The sequence below is a fragment of the Saccopteryx bilineata genome, chromosome 6 (genome assembly GCF_036850765.1).
Source record: "Saccopteryx bilineata isolate mSacBil1 chromosome 6, mSacBil1_pri_phased_curated, whole genome shotgun sequence".
Taxonomy (NCBI): Eukaryota; Metazoa; Chordata; class Mammalia; order Chiroptera; family Emballonuridae; genus Saccopteryx; species Saccopteryx bilineata.
This window is the reverse complement of record NC_089495.1, coordinates 78,227,679-78,252,428: the sequence shown is the minus strand read 5'-3', so window position 1 is coordinate 78,252,428 and position 24,750 is coordinate 78,227,679. Positions and strand designations below refer to the sequence as shown.

At 39.1% G+C, this 24,750-nt stretch overlaps 1 protein-coding gene across 4 annotated transcripts in view; it reads left to right on the top strand.

Moving 5' to 3' along the window:
• The window catches only part of PIBF1 (progesterone immunomodulatory binding factor 1), a 238,431-nt gene that overhangs the window by 170,943 nt on the left and 42,738 nt on the right, over positions 1-24,750 (top strand). For 2 of the 4 annotated variants that reach the window (XM_066237052.1, XM_066237051.1), the window contains exons 15-16: positions 6,715-6,845; positions 17,160-17,244. The exons of 1 other annotated variant lie outside the window; for it this stretch is intronic. In XM_066237052.1, the coding sequence (XP_066093149.1) occupies positions 6,715-6,845; positions 17,160-17,244 (216 nt within the window). The remainder of the gene's footprint in view (positions 1-6,714; positions 6,846-17,159; positions 17,245-24,750) is intronic. One more of the 4 variants, XM_066237054.1, reaches the window with a different exon arrangement.

Sequence of the window (24,750 nt, the reverse complement as noted above, 5' to 3'; positions counted from 1 at the left end):
AGGCTTTTTATAGTTCCATATAAATCTGATGATTTTTTGCTCCATTTCTTTAAAAAATGTCATTGGAATTTTGATGGGAATTGCATTAAATTTGTATATTGCTTTGGGTAATATGGCCACCTTGATTATATTTATTCTTCCTAACCAAGAACAAGGAATATTCTTCCATTTCATTATATCTTTTTTGATTTCCCATAACAATGGTTTATAGTTTTCATTGTATAAGTCCTTTACATTCTTTGTTGTGTTTATTCCTAGGTACTTTTTGTTGTTGTTGCAATCGTGAAGGGGATTATTCTTTTGAGTTCGTTCTCAAATGTTTCATTGTTGGCATATAGAAAGGCTATTGACCTCTGTATGTTAATTTTGTATCCTGCGACCTTACTGTATTGGCTTATTGTTTCTAGTAGTCTTTTTGTGGATTCTTTGGGGTTTTTGATGTATAGGATCATATCATCTGCACAAAGTGATACCTTTACTTCTTCTTTTCCGATATGGATGCCTTTTATTTCTTTGTCTTATCTGATTGCTCTGGCTAGAACCTCTAGTACCACATTAAATAAGAGTGGAGAGAGTGGACAACCCTGTCTCGTTCCTGATTTAAGGGGGAAAGCCTTCAGTTTAGTGCCATTTAATATGATGTTAGCTGATGGTTTATCATATATGGCCTTTATCATGTTGAGATATTTTCCTTCTATACCCATTTTGTTGAGAGTCTTAAACATAAAATTGTGTTGTATTTTATCGAAAGCCTTTTCTGCATCTATTGATAAGATCATGTGGTTTATGGTCTTTGTTTTGTTGACATGGTGTATTACGTTAACCGTTTTACATATGTTGAACCATCCTTGAGATTCTGGGATGAATCCCACTTGATCATGATGTATTATTTTTTTAATATGTTGTTGTATTCGATTTGCTAGTATTTTGTTTAGTATTTTAGCATCTGTATTCATTAGAGATATTGGTCTGTAGTTTTCTTTTTTTGTGCCATCCTTGCCTGGTTTTGGTATGAGGGTTATGTTGGCCTCATAAAATGTGTTTGGAAGTATTGCTTCTTCTTCAATTTTTTGGAAGACTTTGAGTAGAATAGGAACCAAGTCTTCTTTGAATGTTTGATAAAATTTGCTGGTATAGCTGTCAGGGCCTGGAATTTTATTTTTAGGGAGGTTTTTAATGGTTTTTTCTATTTCTCCTCTACTAGTAGGTCTGTTTAGGCTTTCTGCTTCTTCTTGACTCAGTCTAGGAAGGTTGTATTGTTCTAGGAATTTATCCATTTCTTCCAGGTTGTTGAATTTAGTGGCATAAAGTTTTTCATAGTATTCTACAATAATTCTTTGTATATCTATGGTGTCCGTGGTGATTTCTCCTCTTTCATTTTGGATTTTGTTTATATGATTTCTTTCTCTTTTTTCCTTGGTAAGTTTTGCCAAGGGTTTGTCAATTTTGTTGATCTTTTCAAAGAACCAGCTCCTTGTTCTATTAATTTTTTCTATAGTTTTTCTGTTCTCTATTTCATTTATTTCTGCTCTGATTTTTATTATCTCCTTTCTTCGGCTGGTTTTGGGTTGTCTTTGTTCTTCTTTTTCTAGTTCCTTAAGGTGTGAAGTTAAGTGGTTCACTTGGGCTCTCTCTTGTTTGTTCATATATGCCTGGAGTGATATGAACTTCCCTCTTATCACTGCTTTTGCTGCATCTCATAGATTCTGATATGTCGTATTGTCATTTTCATTAGTCTGTATATATCTTTTGATCTCTGCACTTATTTCTTCTTTGACCCATTCATTTTTTAAAGGTATGTTGTTTAGTTTCCACATTTTTGTGGAATTTTTTTCCTCTTTTTTGCAGTTGAATTCTAGTTTCAAGGCTTTATGATCAGAAAATATGCTTGGTACAACTTCGATTTTTCTGAATTTTCTGATGTTGTTTTTGTGGCCCAACATATGGTCAATTCTTGAGAATGATCCATGTACACTGGAGAAAAATGTATACTCAGTCACTTTGGGATGAAATGTCCTGTAGATGTCTATCATATCCAGATGCTCTAGTGTTTTGTTTAAGGCCACTATATATTTGTTGATTCTCTGTTTGGATGACCGATCTAGAGCCGTCAGCAGTGTATTGAGGTCTCCAAGTATGATTGTATTTTTGTCAGTTTTTGTTATAAGGTCAATAAGTAGCTGTTTTATATATTTTGGTGCTCCTTGGTTTGGTGCATATATATTAAGAATTGTTATGTCTTCTTGATTCAGTGTCCCCTTAGCCATTATGAAATGGCCATTTTTGTCTCTGAGTACTTTTGCTGTCTTGTAATCAGCATTATCAGATATGAGTATTGCTACGCCTGCTTTTTTTTGGATGTTATTTGCTTGGAGTATTGTTTTCCAGCCTTTCACTTTGAATTTGTTTTTATCCTTGTTACTTAGATGAGTTTCTTGTAGGCAGCATACAGTTGGATTTTCTTTTTTCATCCATTCTGCTACTCTGTGCCTTTTTATTGGTGAGTTTAATCCATTTACATTTATTGTAATTATTGACACTTGTGAGTTCCCTATTGCCATTTTATAAATTGCTTTCTGTTAGGTTTGTATCTTGTTTGATCCTTCTCTTTCATCTTTGTATCTTTTGTTTTTATTTGGTTATATTCCATATATATCTTTTCTCTGTTGCTATCTTTTTTTTTTTTTTTTTTTTGTATTTTTCTGAAGCTGGAAACGGAGAGAGACAGTCAGACAGACTCCTGCATGCGCCTGACTGAGATCCACCCGGCACACCCACCAGGGGCAACGCTCTGCCCACCAGGGGGCGATGCTCTGCGCCTCCGGGGCGTCGCTCTGCCACGACTAGAGCCCCTCGAGCGCCTGGGGCAGAGGCCAAGGAGCCATCCCCAGTGCCCGGGCCATCTTTGTTCCAATGGAGCCTTGGCTGCGGAAGGGGAAGAGAGAGACAGAGAGGAAGGAGGAGGTGGGGGTAGAGAAGCAAATGGGCACTTCTCCAATGTGCCCTGGCTGGGAATCGAACCCGGGTCCCCCACATGCCAGGCCGACGCTCTACCGCTGAGCCAACCAGCCAGGGCCGCTATTTTTTTTAAATCATGTGCTTCTGTGGTGGTTTTTCAATGGTGGTTACCTTTAAGTAATGAAAAGGGTTCCTACCCTGTTCATTGTAGTGCACTATTTTGTGAGTACTTTTGCACTCCCATCGTCCTTTGCTACTGTTAATCTCCATCCTCTCCTCCCCCTTTCTTTTTGTTGTTGTCACAATTTTAATTTGGTTTTATTGTGTTCTTCTTGGAGCTTTTACTTGTGGCTTTGTTTTTTTTTTGTTGTTCTTTGTATCTGATTGGAGAACCCCCTTTAGTAATTCCTGGAGTGGAGGTTTTCTGATGATAAATTCCCTCATCTTTTCTGTATCTGTGAATGTTTTTATTTCTTCTTCATATTTGAAGGATAGCTTTGATGGGTATAGTATTTGTGGCTGAAAGTTTCTCTCTTTCAGGACTTTAAATATTGGAGTCCACTCTCTTCTAGCTTGTAGAGTTTCTGTTGAGAAATCGGATGATAATCTAATGGCCCTTCCTTTATATGTTGTATTCTTCTTTTCCCTGGCTGCCTTGAGAATTTTTTCTTTGCCATTGGTTTGTGCCAATTTCATTATGATGTGCCTTGGAATAGGTTTGTTGGGGTTAAGAAAACTTGGAGTTCTGTTTGCTTCTTGAATTTGAGGCTTTAGTTCTTTCCACAGGCTTGGGAAGTTCTCATCTATTATTTGTTTGAGTATGTTCTCCATTCCATTTTCTCTCTCTTCTCCCTCTGATATACCTATTATTCTTATGTTATTCTTTTTGATGGAGTCAGATAATTCCTGTAGGGCTATCTCATTTTTTTTCATTTTTGAGTCTCTTTCTTCTTCTCTCTTTGTACCTCAAGTTGCTTGTCTTCTATTTCACTAATCCTACCTTCTATCTGGCCTGTTCTATTAGCTAAGCTTGTTACCTCGTTTTTCAGTTCGTGTATTGAATTTTTCATCTCTGTTTGATTTGCTTTTATAGTTTCAATTTCCTTGGAAATATATTCTTTGTGTTCATTGAGTTGTTTTCTGAGCTCCCTAAATTGCCTTTCTGTGTTTTCTTGTATATCTCTGAGTATTTTTAGGATTCCTATTTTAAATTCTCTGTCGTTTAACTCTAAGGTTTCCAATATATTAAATTTTTTCTTCGTAGATTTTTCCTCATCTATCTGTGTTACCTCTCTTTCTTTTGTATCCATGATATTTGATTTTCTCTTCCTTAATGGCATCTGAGGGTGGTTTTGTTGATAGTATTAATGAGATTTAATAAAAAATAAAAAGTTTAAAAAATTTTAAAAAATCGAAGAGTTGTTTTTTTTAAAAAAAATTAATAATGAAATAAAGAAAAATGAAATAAAATTAAAAATTAAAAAAGGAAATTATCCCCCCCCCTTTCTTCCTCTCCTCTCCCCTCTTTCTTGAGAAAATCTTGTGGTGAACTGTGAATTATATTGTACTAAATAGAACAAACAATGCCTGTACTGGAGGGCCTGATTTGGGGAGAAGTAGTAAAGGGGCAAAAAAAAAAAAAGAGATAAAAAGGGGGTATGGACCCACAAAAAGCAAATAAGGAAAAAATTTGGGTCAAGAATAAAATTATTTGCTTTTAGGTGTTGGTTGACTAAGAGTTATGATGAGAGGAATAAGAGGGAAACAGGAAAATGGGGGGACAAATTAAAAAATTACTATTGTATTTAGTGGAACAAGAACTAGATAAAATGGAGAGCCAGGGATGGGAGCACTGCTAGTGAGTTAAAAAGGTGAAGTAAAAACTCCCCAAAATGCCACAAACATAAGTTTGATTCCCAGATAAGATAATTTGTTCATTATTGAGGTTTGAATGAGAGGAAATGTAAAGGAGAAAGGAAGAAACTAATATAGAGGGAGAAAAGAAAGAGAGAGAGAAAAAAAAAGAGGGAACCACTAAAAGAAGAAAAAAGAGGAGAGAGAGAGAGATAGTTAAGGGTTTTGGAGTGCAACCCTCATAGAGAGAAAGGAAGAGGAAAGAAAAGATAATGGGAGATGTAACACTTATCGGTGGTGTAGTTCAAGGAGAGGAGAAAGTAAGACCGGCAGAGAGTTAAACGACCAAATTGGAGGTGGGAAAAAGGAAAAAAAAAAATCGAGAAGAAAATAAAAGAAACAAACGAACAAATATAATAAAATGGGATAGGTTATAAAGTCTGCGGATTATTCTTAATTTTGAGAGGTTATCTTCTTGCTTTTTCTTTTCTCTCCCTCTTCCTGGTCAGTGACTCTGTTCCCTGGGTTCTGCCCCTTTGGCACACTCAGGTAGAGGTCTGCAGTTGATAAGTCTCTATGGCAATGTCATGTATTGTGCTTCAGTCTCGTTGGCAGTCGAGGCTCATTAGCATTTATAGGCTCCGACAGTAAGAAAGTTCGTGTTCCTGGAGCCTCTCTCCTAGTCTTTCCTTCCTCAATTAGTAGCCTGATAATCCAGCTATGGGGTTGCTGCTGCCTCTGCCTGGATAGTAAGAGGCTCAAAAGCTGGCAACTCCCCACTCTATTCCCACTCAGCACAGGGCTCTGGGTAAGGCTTAGTCAGAGCTGCTAGCATAATCAGGCGGGGCTTCTGCCCACTCAAAGACCTCTGGCTCTGCCACTCTGTCCGGTAATATGGGTGAGCACCCACTCCTGGGGTGCTTGGAGGAAACTCTCGCTCACTATCTGCACGCACAGACCAGGATATCAGGCCGGAAGTCTCACCCTCTGAATGAAACCCCCGTCCACACGGAAAAGTTCCAGCGTTGGAATTGGTTCTCGCTCTCTCCCCATGCCAGCTTTTTCAGGGCACTGGGGCGGCCCGAGATTCCGCTTTTGGCCCACACAAAGGCCCCTGACTCTGCCCCTCTGTGGGATAACACAGGCTCCCACTCCTGAGGTGCTGGGAGGAATCTCTTGCCCACTCTCCATGTGCGCCTCACCCTCTGAGTGAAACCCCTCCCGCATGGAAAAGTTGCAGCGTTGGAATTGGCTCTCACTCCCTCCCCATGCGCGGCTGTTTCAGGGTGCTGGGGCAGCCCGGAGATTCTGCTTTTGTCCCACACAAAGGCCCCTGACTCTGCCTTTCTGTGGGGTAACACGAGCGTCCACTGCTGAGGCACTCAGAGAAATCTCTCGCCCACTATCTGCGCGCGCCGACCAGGGGATCGGGTAAAATGGCTGCCCCACTTGTCTTTCTTTGTCTGGGTTTGGCGTGAGAGCTAGCTTGTATTGACTGGGTTGCCACAGGCACAGTTTTTCCTCGGCTTGGATCTCCGTGCCACAGCCTGGTTCAGCCGTTTGTGCCGCGGCCTGGATCTATTCACCCCCTTTGCCCGCCTCAGTTTCTATATTCTCAGTTCCCAGTGAAAGCAGCCCTGTTTAGGTTAGTGAGGAAAGCGGAGCATTTCTTACTCCCTATTTCCTTCTGGGTTTGATTATATATTTAGCCAATTTTTCGCTCGACCATACCTTCGGGTGTATTGCGAAACATCTGGAGGCTCCAAGGATAGGTTTTTCTGTTTCTGGTTGAAGATCTTGTTGAGTTTTGGGGGAGATTTATCGGTATTGCTTCCTACTGTGCCTTTATGCTGATGTCATGTCTAAATTTTTTAGATTTTAATGAAATCTGTTTTTCTTTAGCTTGACAGGGCCAATTCTCTGCTAAACCAAACTCAGCAACCTTACAGATACCTCATTGAATCGGTGCGTCAGAAAGATTCTAAGATTGATTCACTAAAGAAGTGTATTACACAGCTTGAGGAAGATGTCAGGTAAACCATATACAAATCTTTTATTTGAATAATAAAGACATTGTAAACATAATACTGTTATAGATTAATTTGGTTTATAAATTGTGAAGAAAAAAATTTTTTTTTAAGATTTTATTTACTGATTTTAGAGAGAAGAGAGAGATAGGGGCAGGCGTGTGCTTTGACTGGGGCAAGTCCGGGTTGCAAACCAGGGACCCCAGCAGTCCAGGTTTATGCTTTTCCACTGCACCACCACAGGTCAGGCTGTGAAGAAAAAATTTAAGTAATGAAGTTGTCTTAAATATAATGAGTATTGAATTTCTATTAGAAAAACTAGGTCACATCATGTTAGATGTTCATATTCCACATTATGGTCAGAAGTTTTAGCCTGGACATAACAATGCTACACTTTTAACAAAAGACACTACCCACAAGACAGCCATCCTGTCCTTAATCTCTTAGATATTTTTCGTGGGTTGCAGGTTGACCAAAGGGACAGGATACAACAAGGTGCCATTTGTTGAGTCAAATTACTTCTTAAACATGAAATGTAGACATTTACTTAGATTCATGTTAACTTTGCCAAGGAATTTTTAGGCTGTTCTTCTGACTCTTTAGGTAACCCATGAAATACCTAAATGTAAATGTAAAATTTCCTTTTGCTTTTTTAAAGTTGTTTTCTTACATGACACCTTATCCAAAAGACTTGCTTCATTTAATAATTATCCAAATTCTTTAGATTTTCTTCTTTGTGATCATGTTAGCCTTTTTAAATTTCAATGAAAGAATGATATTATACAAAAAGAAAAGGGTTTTAAGTTGTGGGTGGGTGGTTAATTGGCTTGTTTTTAGATTTGAAGATTATTAGAATGAGTTATTCTAATACACAGATTATTAACCAATTTATAAATATTGAAGCAGAGAATTAGATGGGAATGGAAATTGTTAAATTAAAAATTGAAAAGCTTGCCTGACCAGGCAGTGGCACAGTGGATACAGCGTCTGACTGGGGTACAGAAGACCCAGGTTCGAGACCCCGAGGTTGCCAGCTTGAGAGCGGGCTCATCTGGTTTGAGCAAAAGCTTACCAGCTTGGACTCAAGGTCGCTGGTTCAAGCAAGGGGTTACTTGGGCTGCTGAATTCCCGCGGTCAAGGCACATATAAGAAGCAGTCAATGAACAACTAAGGTGTCGCAACAAAAAACTAATGATTGATGCTTCTCATCTCTCTCTGTTCCTGTCTGCCTGTCCCTGTCTATCCCTCTCTCTGACTCTCTGTCTCTGTAAAAAAAAAAAAAAAGAATTGAAAAGCAATAAGGAAAAGATAGTTATTAAATCCAGGTTTTCTATGGTATATAACCAAAAATATAAAACTATTAACTCCAAAGTATGAGTCTTGTTTTTTTTGTTGTTGAATCAGAATAATTATCTTCTCTTATTTCTACCCCACCCAAAACAGTTGTTCCAGAACTTTACTACTAATATTAGCTATTGAAGATTTGATAAAATAATTTAAAATTACACCTGACCAGGTGGTGGCACAGTGGATAGAGCATCAGACTGTGATGGAGAGGACCCAGGTTTGAAACCCCAAGGTCGCCAGCTTGAGCGCAGGCTCATTTGAGGAAAGCTCATAAGCTTGAGCCCAAGATTGCTGGCTTGAGCAAGGGATCACCACTGGCTTAGCTGGAGCCCCTTGGTCAAGGCACATATGAGAAAGCAATCAATGAACAGCTAAGGTGCTACAACGAAGAATTGATGCTTCTCATCTCTCTCCCTTCCTGTCTCTCTGTCCCTATCTGTCCCTCTCTCTGTCTCTGTCATAAAAATAATAATAATTTAAAATCACATTTATGCTTTAAATGTCAACATCAATAATTTATTTCTAGATTAAATTTAAAGTTAAAAGTTATATTTAGAATGTGTGTAAATGAGAATTAATAAATTGATCTAGGCCCTGGCCTGTTGGCTCAGTGGTAGAGCATCAGCCTGGCATGTAGAAGTCCCATGTTCAATTCCTGGTCAGGGCACACAGGAGAAGCAACCATCTACTTCTCAACTCCCCCTTCTCCTCTCTCTCTCTCTCTCTCTCTCTTCCCCTCCTGCAGCCATGGTCCAAATGGTTTGAGCAGAGTTGGCCGTGGGCACTGAGGATGGCTCCAAGGCCTCCCCAGATGCTAAAATAGCTCAGTTGCCAAGCAGTGGAGCATTGTTCTCAGATGGGCAGAGCATCACCCCAGTAGAGGGCTTGCCAGGGAGATCCCAATTGGGGTGCGTGCAGGAATCTGTCTCTCTGCCTCCCTGCCTCTCACTTAATAAAAATAATTAATCCAATGAATTAAGTAGTTATTCTATAAATAGTTATTGTGGGCAATAGGTCCTGTTTTATCATTAGCTGCATATGTGATTATCTTAGGGGAATTAAAGAAAGAACCCTAAATAAAACTGTTTTTTCCTATATTACATATCTCTTATAGCTGAAATTTTGTACTGAGTCATTTTATCTTGTAATCTTGAAGAGGGATATATGAAAGGCCTGTGGAAGAAATTGCTTCTTTCATAATTGCCTTCAAATAAATGTATTTGAATGTCTATCTTAGATAAAAATTTAAGAATTAAATAGCTGAATTTATATTAACTGTTGAACATGGAGAAAAATAATAGATGACTATAGGAGAAAATTATTAAAATGAGCAAATTCAGCCCTAGAGAAATGAAGCAATTTTTCATCTAAGAACATAATTTGGTGGCAGGGCCAAAATTTGAATACAGATCTGTGCTTCCTAATTATATACACTTAACCATTATGTTATACTGCCTCCCTATGTTCTATTCTGAATAAGGGAGAATTTTGCATTTACTAATATAATTAAGGAAGAGAAGCAAAAAAAAATAGTGTAGAATAATGGTTAAAAGTAGGGCATTGATGAATTGATAATTGTTGAAACTGGGTGATGGATACATGGGAGTTATATTTTCTTACTTATTTCAAAATATTTCCTCATAAATTTTTTTCTCCCATTGACTTGAGAGAGAGGAAGGGAGAAAGACAGGGAAAGAGAGAAAGAGAGAGGCATCAACTTGTTCGTTCTGTTTAATTGTTCCATTTAGTTGTGCATTCACTCGTAGCTTCTTATTTGTGCCCTGACAGGTATCAAACCCGCGACCTCAGTATACTGGGACAACGCTCTATCCACTGAGCACCTAGCTCAGGGCCCATAAAAAGTTTTGTGTTTTTTTTGTTGTTGTTTTTTTTAATATTTTAAAGGAATCCTGGCCAGGTTATGGCCCAGTGGATAGAGCATTGAACTGGGATGCTGAGGACCCAGGTTCAAAACCCCAAAGTTATCAGCTTGTGTGCGGGCTCACCAACTTAAGCTGGCTTGAACCCAAAGGTCACTGGCTTGAAGCCTAGGGTCACTTGCTTGAGCAAAGGGTCACCACTGGCTTAGCTAGAGCCCCTTGGTCAAGGCACATATGAGAAAGCAATCAATGAACAACTAAGGTACCACAACTATGAGTTGATGCTTCTCATCTCTCTCCCTTCCTGCCTGTCTCTCTCCCTGTGTGTGTGTGTGTGTGTGTGTGTGTGTGTGTGTGTGTGTCTCACTAAAGATAAATAAATAATTAATTAAAAAGATACAAAAGGAAGTATAGGCTCTATAGATATATTGTATGGGTTCAAATCCAGCTCAGTACTTAGTGTTAAATTGGAACAAGTCAGTTGAACTTTCTAAACCTTTGTTATTCAATAGAACTTTGTGTAATGATAAAAGTATTTCACATCTACCCTATCCAGAATGATAGCCACATGTGGCTGTTGAGCATTTGAAATGTGGCTAGTGTTACTAAGAAACTAAATTATTAATTTTATTTAAATTAAATTAATTTTAATTTCCACTTATGGCTCATAGCTATGGTTTTGGACAGTACTGACAGTTTTTTCATCTGTAAAATGAGGTAGGACTGATAGCACCTAATTTTAATTTATATGATTATTCTGAAGATTAAATGATATAATGTTTATAATATATATGGCACTGTGCCTATACATTATAAATGCTCAGCAGATGTTTGATATTAGTATTTATCTCACATTTAACAAAATTTTATGTTGAAATTACCTTAAAAATGAGAAATACGGCCCTGGCCGGTTGGCTCAGCGGTAGAGCGTCGGCCTAGCGTGCGGAGGACCCGGGTTCGATTCCCGGCCAGGGCACATAGGAGAAGCGCCCATTTGTTTCTCCACCCCCACCCCCTCCTTCCTCTCTGTTTCTCTCTTCCCCTCCCGCAGCCAAGGCTCCATTGGAGCAAGGATGGCCCGGGCACCGGGGATGGCTCCTTGGCCTCTGCCCCGACGCCCAGGAAGGGCAGAGCATTGCCCCCTGGTGGGCAGAGCATCGCCCCTGGTGGGCGTGCCGGGTGGATCCCGGTCGGGCGCATGCGGGAGTCTGTCTGACTGTCTCTCCCCGTTTCCAGCTTCAGAAAAATACAAAAAAAAAAAAAAAGAAAGAAATACCATTTCTCAAAATATGTTGAATTTGGACAAAAATTAGGACTCCTTTGATAGCAGTAATCATAAAGTTTATCCCAATTATGGAACTTAATACAAAAACAGTTTTGTGCTAAACATTTGAGTCCTTTAAAACTATATGTTACATAAACTTATATTTTAGTATATTCTGAAAGGATATAAAAGCTTGTTCTTAACCAAAGCAACTACCTTATAAAGTGAAAAATTAAGTTGCTTTCAATAGTTTAATTATGGCCTTTGAGATGCTGTAGATGTGCCCTGATGGCATGAGTGAAATGCTGTAATGCCATAAAAAGTCCCGTCAAGGAGTCAGATACTGCAAGTTAGGCCATCGTTCTATCTCCTTCCACCTTATTCTAAGCTAATCACATTTCAAATACTATACGGCAGTGGTCCCCAACCCCCGGGCCGTGGACCGGTACCGGTCTATGTGCCATTTGGTACCAGTCTGCAGAGAAAGAATAAATAACTTACATTATCTCCGTTTTATTTATATTTAAGTCTGAATGATGTTTTATTTTTAAAAAATGACCAAATTCCCTCTGTTAAATCCGTCTAAGACTCACTCTTGACGCTAGTCCTGGTCACGTGATACATTTACCCGTCCCACCCTAAAGGCCAGTCCGTGAAAATATATTCTGATATTAAACCGGTCTGTGACCCAAAAAAGGTTGGGGACCACTGCTATACGGCAATTTTCCTGGGCTTTAATATACATTAACCTAGTTTCTTTTCTGATGATAAAATGTGTCTGTAAACTATAGATATTGATGTGAATATCAAGGGATAGTTGTGAAAATTAAATGAAGTAACACATATAAAGCATCTGGCACATGGGAGAAACTCAGTAAATGTTACATTCATTAGTCCTTCATTAATTTAAAGTTTAAACAATAGATGACCCATATAATAAAAGATTACTAAGTGATTATGTTCCTTGAAAATTCCTATTCCTCTTTGCTGGTGCTGTTACCATTTTCTTAGAAAATAAAACAATATCACTATACCACACCCACAACTTGCAAATTTAGCTAGTTATACAATATAGTCATGTCTAGAAAGATTAACTGTGCACTAAAATGAAATCGTCATTAACATGTGAAAAGCTAATATTTGGGCCCTGGCCGGTTGGCTCAGCGGTAGAGCGTCGGCCTGGCATGTGGGGGACCCGGGTTCGATTCCCGGCCAGGGCACATAGGAGAAGCGCCCATTTGCTTCTCCACCCCTAACCCCTCCTTCCTCTCTGTCTCTCTCTTCCCCTCCCGCAGCCAAGGCTCCATTGGAGCAAAGTTGGCCTGGGCGCTGGGGATGGCTCCATGGCCTCTGCCCCAGGCGCTAGAGTGGCTCAGAGTGACGCCCCGGAGGGGCAGAGCATCGCCCCTTGTGGGCGTGCCGTGTGGATCCCATTCGGGCGCATCCGGGAGTCTGTCTGACTGTCTCTCCCCGTTTCCAGCTTCAGAAAAATACAAAAAAAAAAAAAGCTAACATTTGGTCTATTACTATGAACTACTGTTAATTCTCCTCCACCAAGCCATAAGAGATAGTCTGCGTTATATAGTTTAATCTGTAGCTCAAAACTGAAGGAAGCATAGAAACAATAATTAGCATAAACTTTATTTCCCTGTTGTCAGTTTCAGTTTATTCATAACTAGCAGTTTAAGAAGAAAAGATTACGTTGTCAAGTTCTTTTGTAAGGCTAAGGCAGGATATATTGATCCAGGAAGTTAAGGAACAAGATAGCAGGAATATATTTTCGTATAGCAGGTGAAATAGAGCCATAAACATGAATTCCTGAGTAATAATTAACAGTAACTTGAACAATTATGGGTGTAATATACCATTCACGATAGATGTGCTTATAAGGATATTTGTCTGGTAGTCGCTTTATGAGTCATACACAGAAGCTTTGTATTTTTAAAGGTTTGCACTGTTATGAAATGTGTGTTATGGAGACTGAACTTCCATTGAGTAATTACATACATATTGGAAGAACACAGTATAGTCATCATAGTTAGGTTTAGAAACTCACATGTTGAAAGTGGTCTCCCTTGTGATTTAAGAGTATATTACGTATAGAGAAGGCTAAGACTTTGAAAATATATACCACGTATTATCAGTGGAGTCCAAACTGTTTGTGATAAAACCAACGTCCTGCAACTAGAACACTGTTGCTCTGTAAGCCAATTTACCTACCCACCATTGTTTTGTGTTACATGGTTATTTAGCTATTTAAATAAGAAATACTTACTTTGTTCTGGAAAAAACTAAACTTTACATAGAAAGCATTTCTAGTGAATTGTCCAGTTAAAATCTTTTTTTTTTTTAATTTTTAAAATTTTTTTTTATTTATTTTCTACAGAGATAGTGAGTCAGAGAGAGGGATAGACAGGGACAGACAGACAGGAACAGAGAGAGATGAGAAGCATCAATCATTAGTTTTTCGTTGCACATTGCAACACCTTAGTTGTTCATTGATTGCTTTCTCATATGTGCCTTGACCGCGGGCCTTCAGCAGACCAAGTAACCCCTTGCTTGAGCCAGCAACCTTGGGCTCAAGCTGGTGACCTCAGGGTCTCGAACCTGGGTCTTCCGCATCCCAGTCCAATGCTCTATCCACTGTGCCACCGCCTGGTCAGGCCCAGTTAAAATCTTTAATTAGCAACATTTCATTCCTATTACACTACATTTTATTTAATGGACCTGTTGGTATTTGAGAGAGAGAGAATGTGTGTGTGTATGTGTGTGTACATGTATATGAACGTTAACATATTATCTGTTCCTTGAAAAATTCTATTTCTATTTACTGGATATTTATTTTAATCCTGAAAAATGTTTTCTAGAGAAAAAACAATATTTTATTTGACTATGAAAAGGAATTACCCATAAAAAAAAGTGATTATAGCTAAAGATAGATTAGAATTCTAGAGATAAAGAAATCCGATCTTTACCATGCTTTGGTGGACTCTGACAGAACTCAGCTTCCTTTATATCATTCAGTTCTTTTTAGTTCTGTGGCTCAGTAGAATCTCTGATGCCTAACTCTAAAAGTCAATTTGTTTTTCTGCTGAGCTACATTTACCTTTATTGGCATTTAATTACTATTTTCCCCGATGCCTGTTTTTTCATCTAAACTAGTAATACTATATAGTATTTATATAGTTTTATGTGTTTAGTGCTTTATATAATTATTCATTCGATAATTCACATATGCCTTTGACATGCACAAGTATTATTTTCCACAATAACAGATGTAAAAACTGAGGTTCGGTGGGAGAGGGGAGTGCCCTCTCCCGCTGAGTCAGTGGCATAGTTGAGTCAGTGGCATAGTTGGAACAGATTTGCATCTAGTCTTTCTTCTCAGAGAACAAACCATGATGCTTCCTTGGGAAAGTTCTCAGTTACTAGGAAGAAGGAGACTGTCAGCTTTTTCCTCTCAAGTCCTCAGAATTACCAGTTTGTCTAGAATACCTACTATATATAATACATTGAATTTTTAAAAAACTACCTGCCCAATATTTTTTAAATGTGTGGCTTTCCATTTACTTAAAGTTATCACTTAAACCATCTTACCTATTCAGCAAAACGATTCTCATTAATTTTACCTTCATAGACTTTGTTTTGACATTTAAGGAGTTATGTATCTTAATTTCATTATTGCTTTTCTTAATTCTTGCTGTAATGCTGGCTGAGTAGATTCATTTTTACGTTATGCCAAAAGAAACCAGATGCAGCAAGATAGATCATGGTTCTTCCACCATCACTCTTACTCTGAGCTGATGTATCACTTATTGGTTCTAATTAATTTTTATGTATTGAGTAATAAAACTCCAGACAGTATAAGATAAGCCTCAAGTATTTATCTTTTAAAATGGTACCTGTCTGGTGGTGGTGCAGTGGATAGTGTCGATCTTCAACACTGAGGTCCCAGGTTTGAAACCCCGAGGTCACTGGCTTGAGCACGGGGTTGCCAGTGTAAGTGCAGTATCATTGACATGATCCCAAGGTCACCTGCTTGAGCCTAAAGGTCACTGGCTTGAGCGATGTGTCACTGGCTGGGCTTGAGTGCTCCCACCCCCACCATTAAGGCACACAGGAGAAGCAACCAATGAACAACTAAAATGAAGCAACTATATAAGTTGAGGCCTCTCATCTCTCTCTCCTCCCTCTCTCTCCCTACTCTCTCTTGCTCTCTCTCAAAATCAATAATAAATAAATAAAATAGTATGTCTTAACAATTAGGTTCTCACCCTTTCTTGTCAGAAATAGGTCACATCAAAGGGAAATTCACAGACTTAGAAATTGAACTTTGAACTAAGAATTTGAAGAAAAAAATTGTTTTCCAAGTTTGCCACAGATTAAACGTCTGATTCATTTATCTGTCTCAGTTATATATCTAATAATTTAGTAATGTGGTAAATTATAAAATATATACTACTTTGGTTTTAAGTATAAATGTTTTAATTTGACTTCCAGTGCGTAGAGAGTTTTACTATTTTGTCCATACATACTTTCTTTTTACCTTTTTTTTTTTTTTTTTTTTTGAGAGAGAGAAAAAGGTAGAGAATGCTCACATGTGCCCTGCCCGGGGCTTGAACCAGGGATCTCCAGGTCAAGCCCATAACCGTGAGAGCTCTGGGAAGACTCTGTTCACTGCACCACTGGCCAAGGCCTCTTTTTACCTTTTATTTAAGTCCCACTTCACCTTTATACACTTCAGAAGTGAAGAGTCATCTTTAAAAATACTAATATCATGCCCCTATTAGGCAGGAAAATTTTCTCAGAAAGCATCTCAATTGCATTGTCAAATAATTATTAAAAGAAAAGACCTGAGCACTGCCCCAGGGGCTCAGAGGATAAAGCGTCCTCCCGGCGCACAGAGGTGTGGGTTCGATCCCAGGTCTCAGCACCTGCGAGAAGCTGTCAATGAGTCCTCAACTAAGTACAACAGCAAGTTGATGCTTCTCTCTCTCTCTCTCCTTCTTTCTCTCTCTTTCTCTCTCTCTTTAACCCTTTCTTCCTCTCTCTCCTCTTTCCCCCTCTCTCTCCCCTCCCTTCTCCCTCTCTCTCAACCAGTGGACAGTTTTTTAAAAAAGAAAACATCTGCATACAAAATAACTAGGTGATTAATTAGATGAAACATTGCAGCGTTTGGTCTGATATCTTCGTAGGCTATCAAATTAACTTATCTTTGTGGGGGTATGGACAGATTGACCAAAAAGAAGCAAAGTGAAACCCATGGACATGTACAACAGCGTGGTGATTGCTGAGGGGGGTGTGGTGTGGGGACCGTACAAAGGGTCGGGAGCAGAGAAATGACAGTGGAAGGAAACTTGATGCGGAGTGAACTACAATATGGAGTACAGAGGTGTGTCATAGAATTCAGCACTTGAAACCTGTATAATTTTGTTAACCAGTGTCACCCCAAGAACGTCAGTAAAAAGGAAAAAATAGCCTGACCTTTGATGGTGCAGTAGATAAAGTGTACACCTGGAATGCTGAGGTTGGGGGTTCGAAACCTTAGGCTTACTTGGTCAAGGCACAGGTGAGAGACAACTACCACAAGTTGGTACTTTCTGTTCCCCCCTCTGCCTTTCTCTCCTTCTTTCTCTCCTCTTGCTAAAACCAATTAAAAAAATTTTTAATAAATAAATAAAAATGAAAAAAATAAAATATACATTTAAAACTTATTTAATTTTTAATTCAAAACATCAAATTTGTCTTTAGTCTTTTGCTATTTACTATTTATTAATTAAATGTAAAGCAATCATATGACTTTAAATCTTGGTGGGGGTTTTTTTCCAGCAATTTAAATAAAGAAAAGTCAGCTTTACAACAGATGAAGAATCAAATGGCATTAGATTTAGAACAACTTCTAAATCATCGTGAGGTATGTTTTCCGTTTTGCTATCATTTTTACCACGTTAGGATTTTTTAAAGTCCCTTGTTGCGTTAAGATTATTTGATCCCAGTTTTCCATGTTCATTAATATCTTCCTACATTTACATCTTATTATGATCTGTCCCTTTATATTCAACTTGTGATACTTTATTCTTTATTAATTAATTTATGCTTTATTTTTTATGAGTTAATTTTTATTCCTGGAGTGCCCCTTATTGCCTTATTCATATCTGTCATTAAACTTCCATGTTATTTAATAATTGTTTTATCTTTCTTCCACTAGACTATAAACTTTTTTACTGTACTTCTATCTTATTCATCATTGTAACCCCAGTGCGTAGTGTACCATATTTGTGTTACATTTTAAATTTTATAAAGTTTACTTCCACGTTTCTCACCAAAAATCTTTTCTTTTTTTGTGGCAGAGACAGAGTCAGAGAGAGGAACAGATAGGGACAGACAGACAGAAAGGGAGAGAGATGAGAAACATCAATTCTTCATTGCAGCTCCTTAGTTTCTCAGTGATTGCTTTCTCGTATGTGCCTTGACTGGGGGGCTACAGCAGACCAAGTGACCCCTTGCTTGAGCCAGCGACCTTGGGCTCAAGCTGGTGAGCCTTGCTTAAACCAGATGAGCCCACGCTCAAGCTGGTAACCTCAGGGTCTCGAACCTGGGTCCTCCATATCCCAGTCCAACGCTCTATCCATTGTGCCACTGCCTGGTCACGCCAAAAACCTTTTAGAGTTAATGGAATACCCATTTTATAGAAGGATAAATGAGTTTTAGGTGGCTTGCCCAAAGCCAGTAAGTAACTAAGTCAGATTTATTGAGGTTTAATATACTTACACTTAAATTTATTCTTTTTAGCCTACATTTCTATGGTTTCTTACTAACTCACGCAGTTGTGTAACCATCACCACAGCTGATATACAGAATAGTTCCATCACCCCAGAAAGTTCCCTTACACCCCCTTTGTAGTGATATTGTTCCCCAAATGAAGTCCTAGCAACCACTGATCTGTTTTAGTCCTTTGTTCCTTCTATTGAATAATTACTGAGTAATATTCCATTTTATGGATGTACCAAAGTTTTTTAATCCACTCACCAGCTGAACATTTGAAGGCATCTGTAAGTAAAGCTGCTATAAACAATTGTAGATGTGTTTTTGTGTAAGAACAGTTTTTATTTCTCTTGGTAAACACCCAGAAGCAGGTAAAGAACTGCACGTTTAACTTTATAAGGAACTGCCTGTTTTTGCGAAGTGATGGAACCTTTGCCTTCCCCCCAGCAAAGAATGAGTTCCAGTTGCTCAGCAGTCGGTGTTATGAAACCTAGTTTTTTAATCCAGTGCATTTTTTTCCACTGAACTATCACCACCTTATCTTACCTGTGTTTTACCACAGTGGTCCCCAAACCTTTTTTGGGCCACAGACCAGTTTAATGTCAGAAAATATTTTCACGGACCGGCCTTTAGGGTGAGATGGATAAATGTATCACGTGACTGAGACAAGCGTCAAGAGTGAGTCTTAGACGGATGTAACAGAGGGAGTCCGGTCATTTTTTAAAAATAAAACATCGTTCAGACTTAAATATAAATAAAACGGAAATAATGTAAGTTATTTATTCTTTCTCTGTGGACCAGTACCAAATGGCCCACGGACCAGTACCAGTCTGCGGCCCAGGGGTTGGGGACCACTGTTTTACTATTTTGTTATCCTAAAAGAGAAAGAAATGCTCAAAACAGATTATTGGTTTATGAGTATCCTGAAGACATTTTTCCAGTCTGGGAAAAATATATACCAGAATTTTGGGAAGAAATTATTGGAAGGCTATAGTTTAAAAAGAAAATTTTTTATTTATTGATCAGAGAGAAGGGGGCAGAGAGAAAGAGAAAGATGATTTGTTGTTCCACTATTTATGCATTCATTGGTTGATTCTTGTATGTGCCCTGACCGGGGATCAAACCCGCAACCTTGGTGTAGCAGGGTGACACGCTAACCAATTGAGCTAGGCAGCCAGGGCTTGAAAGGATATTATTGAGAGAGATGAACTTGGGAATATTCCTGGAAGCACTTCAAAGGTGCATTTCCTAGAAATTGAATCAGGGGATTTGGGAATTGTCTCTACCATAGAAATGGCCTTTGGAATGAGTTCTTTTCAAGGTGTATTTTATGTGATGGGTAAAAGAGATAAGATGTCCCTGAATTAGATTTTAGAGATGACTTTTAGGTAGATAAGTAGATCTAGCTACAGGTGACAGACATGAAAAGCTCTGAAGATATTTATGCTCCCAACATTCCAGGTCTTATCTACTGTCACTTATGTCCCAGGATTCTGCCTTCAAATAATTGTTTCTTCACTGTGGAAGCCTGATTCATTTACTAAGTAGATTTTCTCAAATGTGTTTAAATTAAATATTTAAAAGATAGTAACTACAGATTTCTGTTCAGTCATACCAACTTTTTTTTTCATAAAGCTACATAATAAGTGTTTTTTAGAATGGCAATTCTTACATGATTTTTAGAGAATTATGCTAAACTCTGAGGAATATATGAACAACTTTAATTTATAAATTTTGTACATCATACTTGGAATCAGTCCAAACAAAAACTAAAAGTTTTACTCATTGGTTTAAAAATTGAATAGATTTATTTAGCCTGACCTGTGGTGGTGCAGTGGATAAAGTGTCGACCTGGAACGCTGAGTCACTGGTTTGAAACCCTAGGCTTGCCCGGTCAAGACACATACAGGAAGCAACTACTATGAGTTACTGCCTCCCCTTTCTCTCCCACTTTCTCGGTCTCTTTATTTCTTTCTCTTCCCTTTAAATATCAATAACTAAAATCTAAAAAACAATTGAATAGGTTTAAAACAAAATGTTTAAACATGAAATTAAATATTAGCAAGATGAAACTACTCATAGAAATATCCTACCACTGCATGGAATCAATGAAATGCACATGGATGCATATCTAATTAAATGTTGTCAGTTAACATTCATGCATTTGATAATATCTTCATTTTGACAATTATAGTCTAATAATCCAACTTTATGACTTTTATTAATGCCAAACATCTAAAAGAGTACCTTTTTTTCCTTTACAAAGAAAAGTAAAGGTTTAAAGAAACAAGTGTGAAACAAATTTTCAATCTTTTTCTAAGAGGCCATTTAATAGCAGTTTATACAGTGCATGCAGATGCAAACACAAGTACAAACTGGTTTTAGGAAAACAGAACAGCCGGACCAGGGAGGTGTTTGACCATTCGCCTGACGAGACAGAGCCTGCAGGACTGCTTTGTCCAGATTATAGCTCTCGGGGGTCAAGAGCTCAGAATAGTTAGTATGTACAATTGGATGAGGATAATTCTGATAAGTATAATTTTTTTGAAAGGGAAAACTAGGGCTGAGGCTAAAGTGAGGCAAGCAGGGCAGAAGGAGCCCAAGGTCCAGGAGGTGTCCGCTCTCGGAGAGGTGCACAATGCAGCTGGCACCTGATGGCTTGCCTTACCCTAGTCAGGGACCCGGGAAAATTATGTAATATGTGTCGTTGTTTTAATCAGCTAAATTTTCTGTTTAAATTACTGATTCATAAAGAGAACAAATGAACATTATAAATTTTAACGGTTTTGGGGGGGGCTTTTTGTTATCTTTTTTTCACACTGGATAACTCTAACTTTTTAAGCAGTGTCACTTAGTTCTGATGAAACTTCATAAACTCTATAATATAAAATGAGATCACCAACTTATTTATGTAGTTATAAGGTATATATTAAATGAAAAAAGAAAACTGGTGGGATAAATCTAGGTTAACAATTCAAGGACATTTGGAACATGGCCACATAGGGGTTTCATTTTCTTTATTAGTGTTAGCTCAAAATTATTATTTTAAAAGTAACTCCTCTCATATTAAGAGTTCACTTGTGATCTAAAGTTTTATAAGAATGATAAAATTGCCTGACCTGTGGTGGCGCAGTGGATAAAGCGTCGACCTAGAAATGCTGAGGTCGCCGGTTTGAAACCCTGGGCTTGCCTGGTCAAGGCACATACGGGAGTTGATGCTTCCAGCTCCTCCCCCCTGTCTCTGTCTCTCTCTCCCTTACTCTCTCCTCTCTAAAATGAATAAATAAAATAAAATTTAAAAAAAAAAAAAAAAAGAATGATAAAATTATTATGGGCCTCCTAGTTTATAAATTCTTAGCATTTATTCATTCAAAAACAATGGTTGCATTTGGAACTCTGAGTTGTATATTAGATAATTTTTTTCTAAGTGAGAGGAGGGGAGATAGAGAGACAGACTCCCACATGCACCCCAACCAGGATCCACCCAGCAACCCCTGTCTAGGGCAGATGCTTGAATCAACTGAGCTACTTTTAGTGCCTCAGGCCAAAGCTTAAACCATTCGAGCCACTGGCTGCAGGAGGGGAAGAGGGAGAGAAGTAGGAGAGGGAGGAAGAGAGAAGCAGATAGTCGCTTCTCTTGTGTGCCCTGATGGGGAATTGAACTCGAGATGTCCATATGCCAGGCCGATTCTCTATCCACTAAGCCAACTATTTGGTGATTTTTATTCTCAACTTTTCCTTAAAGAAAATGTATTAATATTAAAATATATTTGCCTGACCAGGTGGCAGCACAGTGAATAGAGCATCAACCTGGGATGCAGAGGACCCAGGTTTGAAACTCCAAAGTCACCAGCTTGAGTGCTCGCTCATCTGCTTGAACATGGGCTTACCAGCTTGAGCATGAGCAGGTTCGCTCACTTGAGTGTGGAATCATAGACATGACCCCATGGTCTCAGGCTTGAAACTCAAGGTCACTGGCTTGATCCCAGGGTCGCTGGCCTGAGCAAGGGGTCACTGGCTCAACTAGAGCTCCCCAGTCAAGGCACATATGAGAAAGCAATCAATGAACAGCTAAGGTGCCGCAACAATAAGTTGATGCTTATCTTTCTCCCTTCCTGTCTGTCCCTGTCTGTTTCTCTCTTTCATTAAAATAATAATAAAAAACATGTTAAAGTATAAAGAGAATGGAGAAAAATAGCAGTTTTAGTTGACTTTTCAGACTACAAAGCTCAATTGGTGTGATCAAATATATTAGGTTGGCCCTGGCCGGTTGGCTCGGCGGTAGAGCGTCGGCCTGGCGTGCGGGGGACCTGGGTTCGATTCCCGGCCAGGGCACACAGGAGAAGCGCCCATTTGCTTCTCCACCCCCCACCCCCTCCTTCCTCTCTGTCTCTCTCTTCCCCTCCTGCAGCCAAGGCTCCATTGGAGCAAAGATGGCCAGGGCGCTGGGGATGGCCCCTTGGCCTCTGCCCCAGGCGTTAGAGTGGCTCTGGTCTCGGAAGAGCGACGCCCTGGAGGGGCAGAGTATCACCCCCTGGTGGGCAGAGTGTAGCCCCTGGTGGGCGTGCCGGGTGGATCCCGGTCGGGCGCATGCGGGAGTCTGTCTGACTGTCTCTCCCCATTTCCAGCTTCAGAAAAATACAAAAAAATAATAATAATAAATAAATAAATAAATAAATATATTAGGTTAAAGGATCTGTACGATAAATACTATAAGATGTGATCATGAATTGAATAGAGATCTCATACCTGTTTACATCTCTCCATTTTAAATTTTCCAAGTTCTCTCCCTGTGAAACCTTTATAAAGCAGAGTGAAAGAAGAGGCAAAATGTCTCTCCTGACAAAATTCCTTTCATTAAGGTACAATTTAATATCATGCCCTCTGCCTTTAAAAGATCAAAACAAGATCTGGTGTCATCTCTCTTTGTTTTTGTTTTGTTTTGTTTTGTTTTTAGATTTTATTTATTCATTTTAGAGAGGGGAGAGAGAGAGAGGAGAGAGAGAGAAAGGGGGAGGAGCAGGAAGCATCAACTCCCATATGTGCCTTGACCAGGGAAACCAGGGTTTTGAACCGGCGACCTCAGAATTCCAGGTCGACGCTTTATCCACTGCGCCACCACAGGTCAGGCCTCTCTTTGTTTTTGTGAAACTATTTAAGGCAGTCTACTAAGTACTTCTATTTATATTACATAATTTAGTCTTTACTAACATCCACTGAGATAAATATCATTCCATTTTTACAGATGAAATTGGTGTTGATAAGTGTTAAGTAATCCAACCATGATTACATACTTATTGTCAAAACTGGAAGTATTCCGCCCTGGCCGGTTGGCTCAGCGGTAGAGCGTCGGCCTAGCGTGCGGAGGACCCGGGTTCGATTCCCGGCCAGGGCACACAGGAGAAGCGCCCATTTGCTTCTCCACCCCTCCGCCGCGCTTTCCTCTCTGTCTCTCTCTTCCCCTCCCGCAGCCAAGGCTCCATTGGAGCAAAGATGGCCCGGGCGCTGGGGATGGCTCTGTGGCCTCTGCCTCAGGCGCTAGAGTGGCTCTGGTCGCAATATGGCGACGCCCAGGATGGGCAGAGCATCGCCCCCTGGTGGGCAGAGCGTCGCCCCTGGTGGGCGTGCCGGGTGGATCCCGGTCGGGCGCATGCGGGAGTCTGTCTGACTGTCTCTCCCTGTTTCCAGCTTCAGAAAAATGGAAAAGAAAAAAAAAAAAAAAAAACTGGAAGTATTCCTTTTTTTTTTTTTTTTTTTTTTTTTTACCTGAAACAAAAGCTTGTGTGTGATCTTTCTTCTCGGTCTTATTTAGACAAAAACCTCATGATGAATTGCTTGTTCTAGTTCCCAGAAAATTTTTGCCTTATAGATGAAGTTATATCATTTGTTTTTTATCAGAAAATGAAAATTATGTGATTTAGTATATTTCCTATTTTCTTAATTGCCAGAAAACTCAGAGCTGCATATCTTATCCAGGTGTTGAAATCTTTTTTTTCTCTTTTTTCCTTTTGATACCTCAGAATAACTTTTTTTTGTTTTATTCAAGTGGGTTGCAATCTTTTTTACTCATTTTGTGTGTGTGTGTGTGTGTGTGTGTGTGTGTGTGTGTGACAGACAGAGACAGACAGAGAAAGGGACAGGTAGGGATAGACAGACAGGAAGGGAGAGATGAGAAGCATCAATTCTTTGTTGTGGCACATTAGTTGTTCCTTGATTGCTTTCTCATATGTTCCTTGACCAGGGGGCTACAACAGAGCAAGTGACCCCTTGCTCAAACCAGTGACCTTGGGCTCAAGCTGGCAACCTCAGAATCCAGCTTGGGTCCTCTGCATCCCAGTCCAATGCTCTATCCACTGTGCCATCACCTGGTCAGGCAGTCTTTTTTACTCTTAAATATCTTTATTTATACTCAGAACTCAGAGGTAAAAATATAAACTATCAAAAATATAAACCTTAAATAATTGGGTAAAAAGAGGTAAAGGAAAAGATCAATTAATAGGATCTCATTCTTGGATAACAGTGGCAGGACTTCAAATTAAACCTTCAGGCTTGAGTACAAGTAATGTGGTTCTTAGAATGGCTTCTTTCTTGTTCAGTGTACGTCTCAGGAGGCCTCTTGTGCTTTTCATTTTTCATCCATTTTATCCACTCATTG